This window comes from Nomascus leucogenys, chromosome 6 (assembly GCF_006542625.1).
Source record: "Nomascus leucogenys isolate Asia chromosome 6, Asia_NLE_v1, whole genome shotgun sequence".
Classification (NCBI taxonomy): Eukaryota; Metazoa; Chordata; class Mammalia; order Primates; family Hylobatidae; genus Nomascus; species Nomascus leucogenys.
In genome coordinates this window covers 104,399,895-104,422,903 of record NC_044386.1, presented here as the reverse complement: position 1 = coordinate 104,422,903, position 23,009 = coordinate 104,399,895, and the positions used below count along the sequence as shown (strand labels likewise).

General features: G+C 38.0%; 1 protein-coding gene across 1 annotated transcript in view; it reads right to left on the bottom strand.

Annotated features, from left to right (window-relative positions):
• Positions 1-23,009, bottom strand: part of AKAP13 (A-kinase anchoring protein 13) — a 335,978-nt gene that overhangs the window by 160,662 nt on the left and 152,307 nt on the right. Inside the window, exon 5 of the mRNA XM_030814959.1 lies at positions 22,458-22,641. Coding sequence (XP_030670819.1) covers positions 22,458-22,641 — 184 coding nt within the window. The remainder of the gene's footprint in view (positions 1-22,457; positions 22,642-23,009) is intronic.

The following is a 23,009-nucleotide window of genomic DNA, read 5'->3' as shown; positions in this document are numbered from 1 at the left end:
TCAAGCAATCCGCCTGCCTCAGTCTCCCAAAGTGCTGGGATTACAGGCGTGAGCCACTGCGCCTGATCTCTAGTGGCTTTAAAAAATATACATACACACACCTCTTTGGGCTATTTAATAGGTATTTATATACGTTTCTCAGCTCTCTCACTAGAACAGAAGCTCTGTATTAGGTGTGGGACAGTGTCTGCTGGAGTTGCATTTTACTGAGGGTTTAAGATCCAAAGTTGGCACAGTGGCTCACGTCTGTAATCCCAGCACTTTGGGAGGCCGACGCAGGCAGATCGCAAGGTCAGGAGATTGAGACCATCCTGGCTAACACTGGGAAACCCCGTCTCCACCAAAAAAAATACAAAAAATTAGCTGGGTGTGGTGGCACGCACCTGTAATCCCAGCTACTCAGGAGTCTGAGGCAGAAGAATTGCTTGAACCCAAGAGGCAGAGGTTGCAGTGAGTCAAGATTGCACCACTGCACTCCAGCCTGGGCAATAGAGCTCCGAATCCATTTAAAAAAAAAAAAAAAGTAAGTCATTTTCTTTTTTCTAACTACTCCCAACTAAAACTTTGTTTTAATAGTCTAGCCTCATAAACTAATATTAAAAGACCATTCAATGAAACATTTACTGAACACCTATTAAGTGGTAGGCACTATGCTAGAGGCTAGAGCTACAAAGATATATGACATCTGTCTCAACATTAATGTCTCAACATTAATTATTGTTGGCCATAGTTTGGCTTACTGAAGTTACTGCCACCTTCACAGATGCAAAAAGGCAGGAAGGAATGTATTAGGAGTTTTACCCTTACATGTGTGACATTTTATGCACTAAATATAGCATATTTCATCAAAATTAAGATGCCATTACTCGTAAAGGCACCATCATCTTATGTACCACTAAAGCAAAAAACTGTTGCAAATTAAATTATAATAAAATCATATAGCAGCATTGATCAAAATGTACCTGATTTAAGATGCACATTTGAAGACACTGTAACAGAGTATAAAGTGAATTGTCTCTCTGAAGCACTGGTAGTGATAGTACAAATAGTTCACATGAACCATTAGTTCCAACATCATCTGCCTCACAGTATGCTCTGTTTAACTTAATGTTACCATGCACCTATGTTCCCAAAGTATGCAACCAATGGACAGCAAACACCTGTGAAGAAAGCAGCTCAGAGGCTTTATATAGAGCTGCAAGGAACCTGAGAGATCATGGCTTGGTACAATTTCACAAAAACAACTAAGACACTAGTTTTCAAACTTTTAAGTAGCTGCATGTTTTCAGATAAAATCATATGCAGAAATAGAGTGGCTATGTGTGACAGGGCCAGTAGAGAGCAGGAAAGGCAAGGCCCTGCTCTCTCTGTGTCCACTCTCCTTCTTAGGTGAACTGTGAGGCCCACACCCTATAATCCTAGGTGTATCTGAATGCTCTACAATTCTAGCACAGAATTTCTTTATGTACAACTACCACATTTCAATTTTAAATCCATCTTCTGCATTCAGTCTCCTTTAGACTTGTAAAATAACTACTCAGCATTCTCTTGATTGGAAGCCCTTCCTACGTCTACAGTTGGTAATTAAGTTGTCCATCAGCCTTGTGTTTCTGCCATAAAGAGGACTGTGGCTGGGTATCTAAAATTTACCTTGAAAAATGTGAACAAAGATTATATTGTAACCAAATCAGGTCTTGCAGGACAGGAAAGCATAACTACAAATGCACTAGAAATTCTGGTTGTTTCAGTTGGTGAATTAAGAGGCACCATAGCCTCAGATGACACTTTAAAAAAACAAAGACAAAAGACAAGTGAAAGAAAGATCTGTAGATGAAGGCATGTAAATACTGCAGGAAGGTCTATAGAGATTTCTACTGCCTTCTGATTTTTTTTTTTAATTCCAATGAGGAAACTATCAACCTGAATAAAGGAAATGGCACTTTACCACCAATTGTGGCAATTATGCAGTACAGGCATTGTTTCATTACTACATCAGATAGTGTTAAAGCCTCTTAGATTTTCACACTCAACCAGATTTCAAAACAGACTTTAAGATATGAAAAGCTGACAATATGATTACCTTGAAATTTTCAATCTTCCTGTCATGAGGTAATTACTACTGTTTTTAAACATCCTTTGGGAGCCCTGAATTATATCTAGTTTCCAGCACACTTCCAGGAGCAGTCTCTATCTTGTGAGCTCAGCAAGACTTGCTGAACTGCACTATAACAATCTTACTCAACTGTAAGCCCCATTGAGAACCAGGACCATGTATCTCCCGACCTGCTGATCTCCACTACTCAGCACAATCTCTTGACATACATAGGTACTCAAGTATTTGTTGGGATTTCACTCCAGGGCAGAAGAGTACAAATATTCTTCTGTTTTACTCACAATGTTTAAGATGGTTTGAGATCATCACTCTCTGAAGAGACAGATATTCCAAGGAAGTAATTCTAGTACAGCCCAATGTAGTGGCAGTAATGGCTCAAAAGGCACAGGTGGCAAAGGAGACTAAAGCATAACAACTAAATTCAGTGTGTGATCCAGATCAGGAGGAAAAATACTTAAAAGAATACTATCAAGCAGATGGTGAAAAGTAGAATATAAACTACTATATAGTAGATTATTGTATTAATGATAAATTACTAATTTTGATAAATGCACTGTTACTGTATTTAGTGACTGTCCTTGTTCTTAGGAAATATATGCTGAAATACTTAGCAACAGAAGGTCATGATTCTGCAACTTACTCTCAAAGACTTCAGTAAAATTCTATATATGTATATGTATACACACACAGATAAAGCAAATGTAACCAAAAGTTAAGAATCAGAGAATTTGGATGAAGGGTATATAGGAGTTCATTGCACTTTTCTTGCATCTTTTCTGAGTTCAAAATTTTTCAAAATACAAAGTTAAATGTAAAACATTATTTTAATAAAGGCAGAGGTAAAAATTGCTTCATTCTTCTGTTATTATTATTTACTAAAGGTAGGGAAGAAACTAGTATTATCTGAGTACTTAAACAGATACTGACAGAAAATTTTAAGTACACTACTTTAATCCTCTTATCAGTCCTTCAAAGTAGTAGTATTCCAGTTTCAGAGATGAGGAAATTGAGAACAGAAATATTAACATATTTGTTCAAGGTATACCACATACATTAGCAGTTTGATAAACCTCAGTTCAAAATCAAACTTTACCACTTACAAGAAGTAAAAACTTGAGCTAGATACTTAACCTCTTTGAGCATGCATCTTGACCTATAAAAAATGTAACAGTCCTTTTAAAAGGCTGCTGTGAAAAAGCAAAGAAAGTTGTTGTGGAAATTAATGAGGATAGTAAATAAATTATTTAATAATGCCTGGCACACAGTAGGCAGTCAATAAATATTAGCACCCTCTTACTTAGCACATTGCTAACAAGTAATGGATTTGAATCCAGGTTGGGCTGCTCCCAAAGCCTGTGCTCTCCCCCTTATATAATGCTGCATTACTTTAAGTGGAAAGGGCTGGTTTTTATAGGAACAGTTCATGCGGTGCCCACAGCAGGAAGTATTCAGGGTAATTTGAAGGCAACAAGGAGCAAAGAGGTCTTTAAGAGAAAAATTTTTTTATGAGTCAAAGGAATGTTCCTTCCAAGTAGAACATTTTTCAACACACATTCTCTGATAAAAAGTTCCAAAGTCCACCATATGCTACATTGATCAACAGAATGGTGAGCGTTGAAGAGACTGTCAAAATGTTGGACAAACTGCCTAGCCCAAATTCTCATTCTCCATCTAAAAAAAATAAAATAAAATAAAAAACAAGCACATTCTACTCAAATGAGGGACAATATTGATTCCAACAGGCTGGAAAATGGCATGCCCACATTGTTCACCATATTGTTCACAAAATTGACACCAATCTACCTTTTCCTACGAGGAGAAAAATACCAATTCACTACAAATTTATCTAATTATGTTCAACTGAGACTTCCCTAGAGGCTAAATCACAGCGTGATATGGGAAAAGTATAGGTGCTGAAGTTGGAGTAGAATCCCATTTATACCATGGTCTGATCTAAGACAAATTATTTCACTTCTATGAGCCAGAGTTTTTTATCTGTTTAAAGAAAAGTGGGCGCCAGGTGCGGTGGCTCACACGTGTAATCCCAGCACCTTGGGAGACCGAAGCAGGTGGATCACCTGAGGTCAGGAGTTTGAGACCAGCCTGGCCAATATGGTGAAACCCTATCTCTACTAAAAATACAAAAAAAAAAAACAACAACAACAACAACAAAAAAACCTGCTGGGCGTGGTGGTGCGCGCCTGTAATCCCAGCTACTCAGGAGGCTGAGGCAGGAGAATCACTTGAACCCAGGAGGCAGAGGTTGCAGTGAGCCGAGATCGTGCCATTGCACTCCAGCTCAGGCAACAAGAGCGAAACTCGGTCTCAAAAAAAAAAAAGAAAGAAAAGAAAGAAAAGGAAAGCGGGATAACAGCAGTTTTCTTACAGAGACTCAAGGATTAAGATATAAGGACAGAGTTTTTTGTTTGTTTGTTTTTTTGAGGTGGAGTCTCGCTCTGTCACCCAGGATGGAGTGCAGTGGCACAACCTCAACTCACTGCAACCACCACCTTCCAGGCACAAGCGATTCTCCCACCTCAGCCTGCCAAGTGGCTAGGATTACAGGCGCTTGCCACCATGCCTGGCTAAGTTTTGTATTTTTAGTAGAGACGAGGTTTCACCTTGTTGGCCAGACTGGTCTCAAACTCCTGACCTCAGGTGATCCGCCTGCCTGGGCCTCCGAAACTGCTGGGATTACAGGCGTGAGCCACCGCACCCAGCTGAGATATACATTCTTAATATGCACACTACTAGTAAGTACTCATTAAACACTGGTTTCTATTTCCAAAACATAACCACTTCCTTTTATTGTTAATATTTATCAACTGCTTAACAATGTATCAGATATTGAACTGTGCATTTGGTACACATCATCTCATTTACTCTCATAATCATTCTGTGAAGGAGAATATTATTACCATAATTTGCAGGTCAGGAAACTGAAGTTGTGAGAAATGTAGTAACTTGCCTAACAGCTACTAAGTAATGGAGCCAGCCAGCATCTGGGTCAACAATCTAAACCACCACACAAACCTACCTCTGCTGCCTATTTTGTAGCGGAGAATGCAGACAGAGGAAACTAAAAATATATATAAATTTTTTAAATACACATTTTGAGAGACTACTGTGCAAGTTCTAGATCATTGTGCACTATGGATATGGGTAGAGCAGTTAGTAGTCCATGGAGTCTATGGTCATTTTTCTCTTGCTTTTTATCCTGAGGGGCTACTTCGCTCCCTTTCTCAGTAAGTCCATAACTTCTGGAATACTACCTTACTCCAATAGCCAAAGTTGTATTTTTTAGTCCTACCTTACTGTACTGCTTTCAAGATCTCGAAAAAAGTGATTTTCCACATACTGCCACTATATTAGTTATACATGCATCGATATCTAATATACCAACATTCACAAGATTAGTAAAAATTAAAGTTAAATCGATTTTATACTAGACAGACATGTATAAATTTATTGACGTGATCAAGGTATTTAGTTGATTCCTCTTACTGAATCAGATTTAAGCCACCAACCTGATTCAATAAAACTCTAAGGAATCAATTTTCAGATGCAATGTTAAGCTCAGTCTCACTAAAGTAACCTTTTAACCTTAGCTGCACTTTGAAATTACCTGGAGATCTTTTAAAAATCCTTATGTCCACAAGCTGGGCGTGGTGGCTCAGGCCTATAATCCGAACACTTTGGGAGGCCAAGGTGGGTGGATCACCTGAGGTCAGGAGTTCGAGACCAGCCTGGCCAATGCGATGAAACCCTGTCTCTACTAAAAATACAAAAATTAGCCAGGTGTGGTGGCAGGCACTTGTAATACCAGCTACTTGGGAGGCTGAGGAAGGAGAATCACTTGAACCTGGGAGGCGGAGTTTGCAGTGAGCCGAGATCGTGCCGTTGCACTCCAGCCTGGGTGGCGAGTGAAACTCTGTCTTTAAAAAAAAAAAAAAAAATCCTTATGTCCAGATGGCATATCACATCTATCAAATCAAAATCTCTAGAGGTGGTCCTCAGGCATGTTTTTTAAAGCTCCTGCGGAGACTTTAATGTGCAGCCAAGGTTGTAAAACACTGCATTAAAGTAACCTACAGGTGGCAGTTATTTAAAAAAGAAAAGCAGAGTTATTATTGGCCACATTGCAATGAACATGGGAGTTGCAAACATCATTTCCTTTGACCTAATTATACAATTCCTTGAAATTTAGTCTAAGGAAATAATTTAACAGAAGCAAAAAATCAGTAGGTAAAAGATAAGGCTCACTCCAGCACTCATTAGTTTTAGTTTTTTAAAAAATCAGAAATTAATATTCAATATTAGTTGAATAATTTAAATACTCATAATAAAAGAGGGTCTCAAAAATATTTATAAAGACCATAGAAATAGATAAAAATATGAGAAAGTGAAACTATCAGACTACAAAACAGAGTATCAGCTACAACGGTTATTAAAAATTCTATATAATGTGCGAGGTAATATCTGATAATAAAATAAACCTGTCTTATGCAGGTGCATCATGAATATTATTATGTACAACTTAATTATTAAAAATAAATAAGCTGGGTGCAGTGACTTACACCTGTGTTCCCAGCACTTTGGGAGGCTGAGGTGAGAAGACTGCTTGAGGCCAAGAGTTCCAGACCAGGCTGGGCAAAACAGGGAGACCACCCCCACTCTCTCCAAAAAAAATTAGCCAGGCCTGGTGGTGCCCACCTGTAGTCCTAGCTACTTGGGAGGCTGAGGTGAGTGGTCAAGGCTGCAGTGAGCTATGGTCTCACCACAGCACTCTAGACTGGGTGACAGACCAGCAAGAGGAAGAATTAATTCATTATTTTATTTTTACTGTTTTTTTTTTTTTTTTTTTTTAGGTGGAGACAGCAGGTATCACAGGAGCTCCTTGAAACGAACACAGGAGTAATAAACCATGACGCAGACATCTGAGCTTAGGCTCCAATGCAGTTATATTTAGTTCGCACTAGACCAACACCAACATCAAATAGATCTTCATCTAAGAAACAATCACAGATAATCTTTACTCACTCAGTAATGTACTTTCTCTTTTCCAACCTTCTCATTCCCCAGATGACTTAGAGCACCTAAGTGATTGTAAGTTATAAGTGGTTAAATAAAGCAGGGGTCCCTAACCCCCAGGCCACAAACCAGCACCAGTCTATGGCCTGTTAGGCCACACAGCAGGAGGTAAGTGCAGGCTAGAGAGTGAAGCTTCATCTGTATTTACAGCTGCTCCCCACTGCTCGCATTACCACCTGAACTCCGCCTCCTGTCAGATCAGTGGTAGCATTAGATTCTCACAGGAGCGTGAATCCCATCGTGAACTGCGTATGCGAGGGATCTAGGCTCCTTATGTGAATCTAATGTTTGATGATCTGTCACTGTCTCCGATCACCCCATGATGGGACTGTTTAGCTGCAGGAAAACAAGCTCAGGGCTCCCACTAATTCTATATTATGGTGTTGTATAATTATTTCATTATATATTACAATGCAGTGATAACAGAAATAAAGTGCATGATAAATGTAATGTGCTTCAATCATCCCCTCAACCATCACATCCCCTCCTCCCACAGGTCCATGAAAAAACTGTCTTCCACAAAATCAGTCCCTGGTGCCAAAAAAAATTGGGGACTACTGAAATAGAAATTTCTATTTAAATATTACTTAAATTTGTATTTATACACAAACTAGGTTGATCTATGTCAGAACTTGTGTGTCTCTATTCCATGACAGCTATTGGTTTGTTATTGCGGATGGTAAACGGAGGGAGGAGGAGGAGGGAGGGGAAAGGGAAGGGAGGAGTACACACTCATCTTTAAAATGTCAGAAAGTTTCTTTAGCTTTCTCGTGGGGCAAAAACACAAAACAAAATCAAACAGAAACCCTGTAGGATTACCAATTTAAATAACAGAATCAGGAGAGAAAGGAATGCACATCCATTTCTTCCAGTTTTATTCCTGAAGATCATGAGAAACTTAAATACGATATAAAGATTAAGAACTAAATATGAACCCAAAACTCCAGTGTAATGGTGAATGTTAAAATCAGCTGATTAACAAGCTTCCAACTTAATGGAGAAGTGATGTGTTCTATACTTACAGAAACTGGTAACTTTAATCACAATGAAGTCATCACTCTGTAAACTAGCTTTTCCAGTTCAGAAAAAAAGACATATTTTTGCTCATTTGTCTGGGCAGGACCCCCATCTTCAGGCATGAAGTTCACTTAACTATGTATGAGGTTATCATCACTAAAATTCAAGAAAAGAACCCATACTCAACAAGTCCAATAAGCTTCTAATGACCTTGCATATTTTTATATAGCCCACTGACCTGATTTGGCACTTTTCATAAGTTATAATTAAAGTTGATTAATCCTATTTACAAACAGTTAAATTAATAAAATAGGTCCTCATAAAGAGATAATGCCTTTTGGACAAACTAGATGTGACTTTTCTCATGTTTCTCCTGTAATTTGCTGCTTTTGCAGAAACATATAACATTGATTTACTCTCCCTCATAATAGCACTGCACAATAAATAGGTAAGGTGGGTCAGAGAACTTCTCAAATTACTTACGAACCATCAGATTTTTTTTAACTTTCCAATTCATCACTGAAGCAAAGATTCTAAAAATGAACTACTGGAAAACTGAAATTTAATGTACACTGATTCTGGGGAGAAAAGCTACTGGCAGAAGAGATAAGCATAGCATAGATAGGAATATGGCATGTGGTATAAGCTATAGACCCACTGGACAAGGTTTCATTTTCTCCCAAAGGTAAACTTCATATAGGCCTGAGCAAAGCTGAAAACCAATTGAACAACAGCAAGAGTATTTTAAAAGTTCAGTCCCACTCAGTCTTTATTATTGTTGTTATTGCTATTAAAATCAAAAGTATCCAAATATCAGCTGTAACAGTCATGTTCTAAAGAGGTTCTGTTGCGTGGGCATGGGGGCTCATGTCTGTAATCCAGCATTTTAGGAGTCTGGGGCAGGCAAATCACTGGAGTCCAGGAGTTTGAGACCAGCCTGGGCAACATATAAGACCTCATCTCTACACAAAATTTTCAAAAGTTAGCCAGGTACGTTAGTTAGTGGTGGTGCGTGCCTGTAGTCTCAGCTACTGGGGAAGCTGAGGTAGGATGTCGAGGCTACAGTGAGCCATGACTGGGCCACTGCACTCCAGCCTGGGCAACAGAATGAGACCTTATCTCAAAACAAACAAACAAAACACGCAAAAAATCACACCCAACAAAAACAACAACAAAAGAAGTTCTATGATTTGTTGAAATGATTTCCCTGAATTAAATGTGAAATATCAGGAACAAATCACAGTACATAATAAATATAATACGATTGTAAAGCTGTATTCAGTTTTTCAGAGCATTTTCATCATAAATATCTTATTTAATCTTCCAAGTAACAAGGCCAAGGTTCTGCAGATAGATAGTGTTTAGGCAAATCAATCAAGGTTTCACAGAGCTGAGGGCTGAAATGAGGGCTAAAAAATAAATTTTAAAATTCATTCCAAGCAATCTGTTTATTCTAAAGCAATTTAGTGTAGCAATTTATGTGGATTAATGAGCAGAAAGAAAAGATAAAAGCAAAATGTTTCTTTAGATCACATTTTAAAATGGCACTAAGAGGTATTCTACTGAACACTTATATCTTAAACAACAAAACCATTTCAAAAGCACATATTCTCTAAAAGGAAGTGTATATGCAAAAATCCCAGAAGACATTTACAGCAAAATTGTGTAGAGAATTTTCATTTACTCTGTATGTAGTCTAAAACGCAAATCCAAATCTTCATTTAAGGAAAATAAAACAGGTGCTTATGGTAGAAAATGTCTTCGACTGGAAATGGCGGCTTCTTCAGAAGAGCTTTCTGAGGAGGTGACCTAACAACTGACCTGAGTGGTATGAAAGAGCCAGCATGCAGAGTTAGGGAACAAGAACATTAGGCAATGTGTACAGCAAGTACAAAGATCCTGAGGTGGCAATGGGCTGGCCAGGGAGGTTAGAGCCAGTGTAGCTGTGCAGACAGAGCAATGGGAATGAGGAAACATTATGAAATGAGGTCTCATTTGTATTGGGTTCCTTTATTATGAAATGAGGTCTCATTTGTATTGGGTTCAGAGTTGTATCGGGTTCAGATTTCACAGAGCTTTATGAGTCCTGGTAGGAACTAGGATTTTATTCTTGGAGGGGTGAGAAAACATTAGGGGGAGGAAGGCAAAAATGAAAAAACAAAAGAAGGATGCTAACAATATTTACTACAGTCATGTGCTACTTAGCCATGTTTCAGTCTATGATAGACCATATATGGAATGATGGTCCAATAAGATTATAATGGAGCTGGAAAATTCCTATCACCCAATGATGTTACGGCTGTCATAATGTTGTAATGCACTACATATCTGCAGTGATACTGGTGAAAGCAAACCTACTGCGCTGCCAGTCGTATAAAAGTATAGCACATAAAATTATGTATAGTACATATTTGATAACGACAATAAAATGACTATGTTGTTGGTTTATTATTTACTTTTAATCGTCACAAAAACTCTGAGGCAGTTATCAGTGAATTTCCATTTTCCATGTGTGGAAACTGAGACTTAGTGGATAATTTCCCCAACAATTCACAGCTGTAAGTGAAACGGCCACAATTTGTACTCAGATCTAATTCTAAAACTTATGTGCCTCCTTCCACTATCCACAACGAAACCTACCTCTAAAAAAGTTTCAAACCACATTCAAATTATACTAACTGGATGTCTGATGTAATATTTATCAGAAGCTAATGAAGTATATTAGGGTTTCTGTTATAAATTTTATAAAAGCCATAGCAAGTTTTTCAACTGCAAAATAACACAAATTACAGGCCATTTCTCAGAGATAAGGTTACAGCATCCAAACCAAGTGTCCACAGTTTATATATATGATACAACAAAATTCAGTAAGCCCAGGATGAGTTTCAACTAATTTTCTAGCATTCTACCTGCCATGCAATTATCAACAACCAATCAACCTCTGCCTTCTTACCTTGCCTAGCATGCTCAAGAAAACATTGGGGTTTTATGCTTACATATAAAACCCAGTCAAATTAACTTAACCGCAGAGAAAAACACTTTTCTGATCCTAACAACACAAGTCCTTCAAGGAAGTTCAATGATGCTTCAGGTTGAGTTGCAGCAAAAAGCCAGAGAAAATGTCAGAGAATAAACAATGAAGATTAACAAAGCATTGGTCTAGAAGCTGATACTCACACATGGCTGCCCAAGCACCACGAATATCGCAAGCCCATTCTCCTTTAGTTTTGGCTTCATACTACAGCTTTAAAAGTAGAGGAAAGCAGTCTGGTTATCCCTCCTAAAGGGGTGTTTTGCTCCAAGTTTACTTCTGCCAAGGAACTGCAGCATCTAGTTCCTTTTTTGAGGACGATTGCAATATCTTCTCAAAACCACATCACCATAATAGTGTCAAACCTTAATGAGTTCTACAAAACCAACTACAACTCTACTCAAACGGAGCTGGAGAAGCTAAATGCCAGAAAGGGGTAGGGGGTGGGGGATAGCTAATCCACCTCAAAATGATGTATCTTAGCTATCTGTAGGGAACTCACTGCTAGGCTAGTTATGGTCAGATATGCATTCCTGCATACCCAGGGCCACGAGATATTTTAGCACTGAAACTTAGTTTTCCTCTTTTCCTTCCTTTTTTTTGGGGGGGGAGGGAACATAGAACTGCCACTCTCGCCTTAATAATTAGCATAAGCAGAGTGCAAAGAAAAAGAAGGCACATCCTTTAAGCAGCTACTGTCTATGAGTACTTTGTTCTAAATTTTGCTTTCAAACAAAAAAAGTTTTATAAGGTAATTGTTAGAGCACAAGCTGGAAAGTCACACAGAGTTGGTTTGATTCCTTACTCTGACCTTACCATCCTTGTGATCTTGGACTACTTAAATTTCTCTGCGCCTCAATTTCCTCATCTGTAAAGTGAAAATACTAAATTTGTCATGAGGATTAAATGAACGTGAATGCAAAATGTTAGCTGTCTGGCCACCCGAAATGATCGATATATTGTGACTGTGTGGTATACTAGAGGGCTGGTATAATTCTAATGAACCAAAAAAGAAGGCAACTTCTGAGTATTAGACTTAAAGAAAAAAGAAAAAAAAGTAAGGGAAGCTTGCTTGTGGGGTGTCAAGCAACTACCCCTACATCACCTACCACTATTTACCCTCCAAAAATCTGTGAGGAAAATGGGGCTTGGTTTCCCCACTAGGTCAAGAGACAGTTACAATTGTGGGTGAGGCTGACTAGGAAACAGTAAGTCAGAAACTGAATGGTGGTTAAAAGAGATATCATATTCATACGAACCTGAAATATTTGCAGTGAATTGTCCTTCCTAGCTCTCCAAATAAAGAGGTATCTAAGCTCCTAAGAACTTTATAAACATGTTCTTGTTTAATCCTAACAGATCTATGAGGTACATATTATTTTTCCCTATTTTGTAGATGAAGAAACTGAGGTCTATAGAGATGTTAAACAATAGGGACACACCCAAGTTCAGCTTTGCCATTTTTAAGGCCAAAGAGATGGATGCCTGCTGAACAAGGATTAAGTGATTACAGGGTTACCATCATTATCAGTGAGGCAGCACCACCAATACAAGAAATACTATTAAAATAAGGAGTACTATGTAAGCGTTCTCTACATAATCTAAAGCAGTGGTCCCCAGTATTTTTGGCACCAAGGACCAGTTTTATGGGAGGCAATTTTTCCACAGATGAGGGGGCAGGGTATGGAATGGTTTTGGGATGAAACTGTTCCACCTCAGATCATCAGGCATTAGATTCTCATAAGAAACATGCAACCTAGATCCCTCACATACGCAGTTCATGATACGGTTCCCGCTCCTATGAGAATCTAATGCCACCACTGACTGGACAGGAGGCAAGCTCAGGTGGTAATGCTCGCTCGCCCGCCTGACACTCACCTCTTGCTGTGCAACCTGGGTCCTAACAGTCCATGGACCAGTACCAGTCTGCAGCCTAGGCACTGGGGACCCCTGATTTAAAGTACAAATCTCCTTATGTGCTTTTTATGCAGAAATTCTATTGGCCAGTTAAAGCATAAAATATGTACTACAAGAATAAAATGCTACAATAATCAGTGACTGTAAAAACTGTTAATGTCATGTGCAAAAACAACTGAAGAGTTTTCAAACGGATAAATATTTTGACAGTTAAAATGAATATTAAGAGATAGTGCACTGGCTAGATAACCTTAGGAAGAACATTTTATCTTTATTAAGCCAACAAATATTTATCAAAATTTAAATGGTTTAAGAATTACAGATGTTAGGCCAGGCACGGTGGCTCACGCCTGTAATCCCAGCACCTTGGGAGGCTGAGGAAGGCGGATCACCTGAGGTCAGGAGTTCAAGACCAGCCTGGCTAATATGGTGAAACCCCATTTCTGCTAAAACTACAAAAAATTGGCTGGGCATGGTGGCGAGTGCCCGTAATCCCAGCTACTCAGGAGGCTGAGGCAGGAGAATTGCTTGAATCCGGGAGGTGGAGGTTGCAGTGAGCTGAGATCGTGCCACTGCACTCCAAATTGGGCAAAAGAGTGAAACTTCATCTCCAAAAAAAAAAAAAAAAAAAAAAAAAAAGAATTACAGATGTTAGATTATATAAAAACTCTAGCTTTAACTTTTTATTAACTAGTGTTCAGAACATTAAACATTAAATAAAACAATTTTTTAAATTGTAGATACTCCATTTAGGCCATGTGTCTTTCTAGGGTAAGTTCAATTTGAAAATCATTCATGTAAGAATAAAATTAAGAGCAGAATGTCAACATTGCCATCTCCAAATTTTATAAGAAAAAATGGCCAAAATCATGTATAAAAACTATGATAAATCCATCCTGGCTAACACGGTGAAAAAACATACAAAAAAAATTAGCCAGGCATGGTGGCACATGCCTGTAGTTCCAGCCACTCAGGAGGCTGAGGCAGGAGAATCACTTGAACCCGGGAGGCAGGGGTTGCAGTGAGCCAAGATTGCACCACTGCACTTCAGCCTGGATGACAGAACGAGACTCCGTCTCAAAAACAAACAAAAACAAAAACAAAAAAAAGGCCAAAAAAACTATGATAAATTATCCTCGATCCTGATATAAATGTATTTTTTTTAAGTGTTAGGAAAAATATTAGGTACCTCAAATACGTTTTGTTTTCATTAATGAAACAAAATAGGCTTTAATCAGAATACTTAAGAATACTGCTCCTTATTTATGTCTATGGACACTAAAGATTTAAACAAAACCTTGTCAAAATGATTATTATACAATGATAACCAATTTCAGCAGCTAAAAGATTTTTGTGATTCATTACATCTAACACAAAATTCCTTCTAGAACATGTTACTAATAAACATCCCTGAATTATAAGTGTCTGTAGTTCAACTAGATAGAGATCTTACTGATGTGCCAGGAGAAGTTGTATATGCTGTTTAATGAATCAAGAACAATCTAGAAGTTGGTAATGCTGAGAAACTGTTCTCCTATTATAAGGTTAAACTTTCAAAACATAACAGGTAGATATTAATAAATGTATAGGATTGGTTGTATTTTTTTACTACCTCTTATTTATCCTTGTATCACGTAACTTCATTCTATGCTGGTGATATTCTGCTTCAGCCAAATATTGATTTTAGTGAAAATGTTTATTCAACACACCTAGTTTTTTTCTTGTTTCCACAATCACTTCTATTTCTGCCAATAATAAATGCAGTTAAAATGTTCAAGTCATTCTTTTTCTATTGGTATGCCTTTAAGAAAACTTTAGAATTGACCAAGTAAAAATCATATGTAGTTTTTAAAGAGTAGAAGGTGCCATCAACTGATCCTTCATTTTCTCACACATGACTATCAAGCCCTATACTCCAGGTCTGTATTTTCTTCCACTTAAGCCTGAAGTGAAGTCAGAAACAAATCACATGCTGTTGCCATAGAAAATCTGTTACCACAGATTAAGTAGTGTAATTTCACAACTCTGAACACTCTAAGTCTAAATGTTATATGGCAACCAAGAACAAACACGTACCTTGCTCAATATACATGTGTCATTCCGCAGGGAGAGAAAAGAAGTTAATAGAAACACAAGATGCTTGGAATGGCTTTGCGATTCCAACCGACTTTCAATTCCTACCCATCTTCTTAGAAAGCCCAAGGGAGTGTAAACGTTCACGGGACTTGGGAGTTACAACCTGGTTCAAATTATTCTTCCATCACTTACCAGCTGTGGCTATTATATTTCCTTGTGCAATAGAGATAAAATGCCCACCTTCAAAGGGCTGAGGAGAGGATAAATATATGAGAATTTATACAAAATACCTAGCAACGAATACAATAAATTGCTCTGTAAGTACAATATTATCTTCAGAAAGTACATTTTGCAATTTTGTAGCATGTTGCCAGATAGGCAATCCTGAGATTACTAGTTAAATGGTTTAAAAAATACAAAATGTCAAAATTCTTAAAGTCGTCCAGCTGAAAACTTAGGGGAAAAAAAAGGCACTGAGAACCAGTTATTAATCATCATAAATTAATTAGGTTAAAAGCCTGAGAATGCTACCAAACATGCCTCCTCACAAAATTCTATGAATAAATCCGAATACAACCTAAAGACAGGTTGTGAAAACAGCGACTAACTATATGGCCTTGGACAAGCTGCTTTAGCCTCCCTGAGGTTTGCTGAGGGGTTTTAAATTAAAACGCATGTAAAACACCAAGGCAGTACTGTGCATAATACAAAGCAGGTATTCAATATTCAATAAATGTTAGTCTCCTTCCCCATTCTCTAGTTTCCACTCAGTTCTACAACCTTGTCTTCACCAAGACACAAAGACCTAGATCACACAATGACAAAGGAAGTCAGATACGAAGGGATGAACAGACTGATGAATGGGACTCTGGCCAGATGTCAAGTTATCCCAAATCCTACCTCTCTGCTTATTATTTTTAAGGTAAGTCTGTATATTTGTTTCATCTTTTGCTTTACTCTGCAAAAGCAAAGTCTCCAAACTTGTTTTGCACCAGATGGGCTACTGAGGACCCACTTGTCAAGTACTTGAAGAGAAATCTAAAAGGGCAAAATTACTATGTTGGCAGAACATCTTGCTCAATAGCACTTGGTTCCATTGTGAAATATGTATTCTTGAGTAGTTACTCTACCACCTAACCCTACACCTAGGTTTCAAGTGCAAGTGTCTTGTAAGGACTTGAGAGCTTACAGGCACAAACCCTTTGAAAGGGGCCAATAGTGCCTACTACAGTAAATCATGACTGAGTACCTAAGCTTGTCAGGCTGGGTCTGTGTTCAACATTCACATGTGTCCTCTCAATCTGGACAGATCGGTGGACTTTAGGTTCTGTTACTTTGCAACCTTGTGAACTGAGACCTTGGACAAGTCACTTTACCTCTCTGGCCTCAGTTTCCTCAATTATAAAACAGAGATGGCCAGGTGCAGTGGCTCACGTCTGTAATCCCAGCACTTTGGGAGGCTGAGGCAGGCAGATCACGAGGTCATGAAATCGAGACCAGCCTGACCAACATGGTGAAACCCCGTCTCTATTAAAAACTCAAAAATAAGCCGGGTGTGGTGGTGCGTGCCTGTAATCCCAGCAACTCGAGAGGATAAGGCAGGAGAATCTCTTGAACCCGGGAGGTGGAGGCTGCAGCCAGCCAGGATCATGCCTGGGTGACAGCAATAGTCTGTCTCAATCAATCAGTCAATCAGAGATGACCATACTTACCCTATGTAAAATGGTAGCTTGAATGTAATCAACCATACTTTAAAAGTCATATAATGGGTAATATAAATGTATAGTTATTATAGTAAGAACCTTGTTTTCCTCAAAAAACATACAGACTAGAAACCATATAACCCTTTACATTTAAGAGTCATTTAATACTGTACCCTAGTAGCCTTGTCCTGAGTCTCTTCTTTCTCTCTGCCAAATTTTTGTAGAGGGAAGAATATGGGTCTCGGCATTCCACAGCTGTCCGTGTAACAGTAGCTCTACCATTTTCTATATAGCCTTGGACTAGTTACTTTAATTCTGAGCCTCCATATTTCTCCCGCAAAACACAGATAATGCCTACTTCACAAGGTTGATACAAGGTTGAAATGAAATAATATCTGTAATGTACCAACCATGGTTTCTAGTGCAGTACAGGCATTCAATAAATGAAGATTTGTTCAGCTGATACTAAAAATAAGATGACATTTATGAGGACAAATATGTTTAAACTGGCTCTTATGGCAATTGAAATATTTCAGCACTTGTATGCCACCACTCCAGAGTTGAAATTCTTAAAATAAATACTCTTCTTATAAGGGTGGAAGGATTGTAAATGATTTTTTATCCATCTAGAATTCCTTGTTCCATTAATCTACAGACATCAACATCACAGCATGTATCACAGGGCCAAACTAATTTTATTCCCTAAAGTATGAAAAACTGACATAGGCATTAGAAGGAAAAGAAAATTAAAGAAAGGGAAATGGGGGTAACATTTATGTCAATCACTGAGTTATGCTCTCTACATGAATTATTTCTCAAAGCAACCCATTGAAGATAGTCCTCTTCTTGTGAGACAAAAAAAAAAAAAAAAAGGCACTGAGGTTTGGAGAGGTTAAGTGAATCACCTAAGATAAATAATACAGTTTCACAGAAGTAGATTGGATTCAAAACCAGCCAGTCTAACTACAATTCTCCAATCTCTCTACTAACTTTAATTCACAGAGAACTACAAGAAATATTACAAAACAAGACATCTGGTAGACCAATCAACTGGAATTTGAGTTTCACTGATCAGCTAACTCTAATTTTACTGATGTCATTATTATTATTAATATATAAGAAATGTTCAAATAGAGTATCTTAGAGTTTAACAAAGTATGTGCACAAATCTTTTTTTAGTTAAAATAACCTTGTGATGTAGGCAGACCAGGTATTATCATTAAGAGAGGGGAAACATGAGACTCAGTGGATAGGTGACATTTTCCAAGTCACATTAACTACTAAGTAGGCAGGCTTAGATTTTAATTAAGCTTTTAATCCGTAAGCAATTCTACCATACCATACTACCATCTTTCTCCAAGATGAAATATTTATAGCACCTTTATTTGCTCCACAAAAATAACCAGAATCTGTATGACAAATAAGCACTAATTTTTCATATTGCATATACTAGAGACTGGGTTATCATCCAGGAAGTAGATAGTAATATCCTTTATTTATGAGATGAAGAAATCAAGGCTTAGCAAGGAAAGTTTGCAAATGGCAGAGCCAAAATGCAAACCTAGGTTTGACTTCCAAGTTTGCACACCTAGTCACTACCTGGAGCCTCCTCTTACTCTCAAGCTCCCTCGTACCCCCAACATGGGTGATCCAAGTCCCAAGATTTCTACTTTGTGATGTGTGAGTAAGAGATCAGCCCGATCCAATAACATCTGGCTCTAATATTTTCTTCTTAGATAACTACAATGCCACACTCATCTGATATTGTCACTTCCTAGCATTCATTACACCAAGAGCCTGCAAACTGGGGTCTTTACCTATTCTCTCCATCACTCACTAGGTAGGCGACCATGGGTGGGGTCTTCAAATCAGAGGAGATGATTGTCCAACTAAAGGAGAAGTAGGCCTACATGTTTTGGGTACTCTTCTGGGGCTAAGATTTCTCAGGCAAGACAGAAAAGTAAAGAAAGGGAAATAAGAGATAACATACATGTCAATCACTGGGTTATGCTCCCTACATGAATTCTTTCATTTACTTAAAGTGAAACTTAAATACAATGTATTTAAGATGAATTTTCAGATCACAAATGCATTCATATTCATAATGTAAGATCTAAATATAAGCTAAAGTGAAACAGCAAGTCAACAAAAGCTCTGCCTTCCCTAACACTGAACAAAGTGAAAGTTAACAATCATGGGTTACAAAAAAGGGAAACTGTAAAGAATGTCCTGAGTAGTAATTACTATCTGGTAGGATTTAAAATAAAGTTCAAGCGTTCTCTAAAAGGATAGGTCTCAGAGAATCCTTGTATGTCCCAGAATGGCTAATCATAATTTTCACAGAAGATTTGGTTTATCAAAACAGACTGGCAATCAAAATAAGCCTTGAACAAAGAAACACAAAAAGAACTTGGGCCCTAACCAGCACAAGGCTCCCCACACCCCACTTAAAAATTAAAAAGCAAAAAACAAGGTAAAGCACCAAGGAATTAAAACGACAAATGTATTTGGAAGGGCTATAAATGGGGTTAAATAAGCTTGACTTTTCAGTAAAGTGTAGAACGCAACTAGTTATTCAATAAATGTAAAATGTACATAGCCATACTTCAATTTCATACTAACTGAAAAGAGGCAATAAAAGAGGCCGGCCTATATGTGGACAATTTCATTTTTAAAAAGCAGGATGGGGAAGAAGATACCCGAAGTCTAAAACTATTAGAAAGACAGCATCATACATTGTGGCGATGCTTAACTTTCTACAAACCTCTTCGTGAATCTCACCAACAAATGCTTTATTCAGAAAAACATGTGCATAAACGTTTATAATTTCAAGAGATACAGACCCCATGAAGTCTATTCTTGGGCCACTTTTTAAGAATCCCAGGAGTGGAAGGAAAGAGCCCTGGACAGCCTTTCGGCTTCTATTTCTGGCCCTACCACCTTGTTATCCTAATCCAACCACTTTGTCTCTCTGGATCTCAGTTTCATCTGTCAAAGATGATCTTTTCTTTTTAAGGCTGTAGTATTCCGTTATATGAATATAACACATTGTCCATTTATCAGTGATGGACATCTAGGTTGTTTACACTTATGGCTGTGTGTGTGTGTGTGTGTGTGTGTGTGTGTGTGTGTGTGTGTGTGTGTGTGTTTGGTAATAGACAAATAACAATTATATAAATTTATTTATTTATGGGGTATAATGTGATGTTTTAATCTATGTATATACTATAGAAAGATAAAATCAAGCTAAGTAACATATCCATCATCTCAGCTACTTATTTTTTTGTGGTGAGAAATATATTCTTTTAGCAATTTTGAAATACATATTATTCTGACACATGTTACAACATGGATGAACCTTGAGGACATTAGCTATGTGAAAGACAGACACAGAAAGACAAATGTTGCATGATTTCACTTATATGAGGTACCTAGAATGGGCAAATTCTTAGAGACAGAAAGGAGAACAGAGGTTGTCAGGGGCTGGGGGAAAGGAAGTTAGGTTTGGGTGATGACAAAGTTCTGGAAATAATAGCAGTGATGGTTACATAACTTTGTGAGTGTTGAGTGTACTGAATGCCATTGAATGCTGTACCTAAAATTTACTTTTTTAACCACTTTTATGTTATGTATATATAACAAGAAAGGGGAAGGAAAGGAGAAAAGAAAACCAGTAACAAAATGATCATTCTTGATCCTTTAACAACTGAAATTCTACCAAATTCTACTAGAATCATTCTCAGACTGAGTGACTGGGGACAATCACCCCCTTTCCATTTTTTAATTGCTAATTATGACTCAGAACTTTTTCTAAGCTTCAGAACAGTAACATCCCAGAATTCAAGTTAAGAGCTAGATCTGCAGCAAGGTGCTCATCCTCTCCTATCAGGGTCCTCTACTTGGAAATTTCTCAGGTTGGTTTTCCCTTACCAATCTCCCTTCAAAAGGAGGTTAAGTGGCTTTCCCACATGTAACAGAAGTAGTACTTTAAAGCAAGCAGAAAAAAAGCCCAAGAACAAACACACTCTAGTTTCCTTAAAGCTGTGCTGCAATAATAGTCTTGTGACATCCCCTCCAAGGATATAAGGAAGCTGTTGTAATCACTTTATTTCCCCATTTGGATGGCAGTCCTTAACCAACTCTGCTTCCCAGCAAAAATCAAATTTAGAGGAAATGCATTTGAACTTCACAATAGTTATGTGGAGTTAACTGTTTCAACTTCTGAAACAAGGCCTCTCTTCCTGAGGCCATGAGGCTACCTGTAGAATGAATCCAATCGCTGGCCAGATGGGAAGTGTGAAGGAGTAGAATGCATCACTCCCTGGAATACTGTCTTAGGAGAGCTCAGGTATCCAAAGCTCATTTGAGATAAGTGCCCCTCCTACCACCACTGTATCCTGTAGCACCCATCAGAAAGCTTTCTGCAAAGAACCGTCTGTCTAGCATGATGGGGAAAGGTGTAAGCTTGGCAAGTGAAGTAAGAAAAAGCTGTTTACATAACCATAAGTAGCATTACATTCTGAGATCTCTTCTTGGTCCTTCCAGACTACATACACAGTTAAAAATGGTAAAACATAAAGCACAACTAAATTAAATCTGGCATGAGCAAAATATCTGAGAATTTGCTAATACTGACTCAATTTGCACAGGTCCCTCAATTGCTAAAGAACACAGATCCAATGGGGTTTATACTTGTTCAGATAATGTGGTGGAAAAGATAATGATGATAACCACAAAACTAATAAAAATATATTAAACAACAGAAACTATTCTTGAAACTTCTTTATATAAACATTCCAATAAAAACTTTTGGCTGCTCTAGTGCATTTATTTCTTTATTTATACAAGAATAAAAGGGCGCTCTTCAAATGTTTTGACTAACAACCTTCCTCCAGAGAACTCTTTAAAGAGTCAGGACATATAATAATCGAGCCCAAAGACAGACAGGATTTCCTACTGCACATTTCCAAGACAATTCAATTGCTTTTTATTGCTGTTCATATGAAGAAACCACTGCTCTCAAATTTTATTCACAGAAATTACATTCAATCCAAAACTTAATTGTTTACCATATTTTCTGTATGCAATTATAATATGGAAGTACTGGTTTCTAATTAACTCTTTCAAGTCTTAAAGACATACCAGAAAAAAATATATGATATAGGAAATCTGTTTCCTCTTGTACTAAACCAGGATAAACTGTATACATTGGAAATGTTATGCTACCTCAACAGACAAGGCTCATTCTGACTTTTGAGTAAAATAGTAAAATATAAGAGATAAGAATTGAAGAAGGCAGGCAGGCAGAGGAGAGAGAAAATGGTAACATGACTTACGTTTCTCTCTCAGACAATGAAGTGGTTAGCAGGAGCCAGCAGAAGGCAAGGTACAGAATTGAGGTTTTAATTTGTGGCAAACACACACTGAGATGCCAAGTGGGTGGTACTCCTATGAATCGGGGGTGGGGCTGGGGATGAGAGGAAAGAAATAAGGAAGAAGGAGCACTTACTCGGTTAGAAGCTGGTGCAGCTTGTGATAGCCTCGCTCCAAGGCCAAGCTCACAGGCGTCGCCCCTTCCTGGTTGTGGATACTGAGAGCTCCGCGGCCACCTGGCTTCTGCAACAGGAACCACGTCAACCTCAGCAGTCCCAGCCGCACAGCAAAATGCATCAATGTCTCTCGCGGGCCAGCATCTGTAAATGGGGGAGAAAATGAACATAAGTGAGGAAAATATAAAAACAAAAAACAAACAAACATAAATACAAGTTATGTAAACACCACTGCCTCCAAGTGCCTAAGATTGTAAAGTTAAGCTACAGCATACAGTGTGAACAGCTTTATTGTGGCCAGGTAGAATGAGCCCTCAAGTAAAGGCAAAACAAAGCTACAAAAGCATAGAAAGTATAGGAAGCAAAATCTTCAGTTGAACACAGCCCTACAAAAGAGAATCAGGCCATTTCTATATTCTGACTTAATATACGGTGTTTGTTCAACCAATTTCACAGGCAGGCATATAAAGGTGACCCACACACACATTCTTTTACTCAAATAATAATAACAG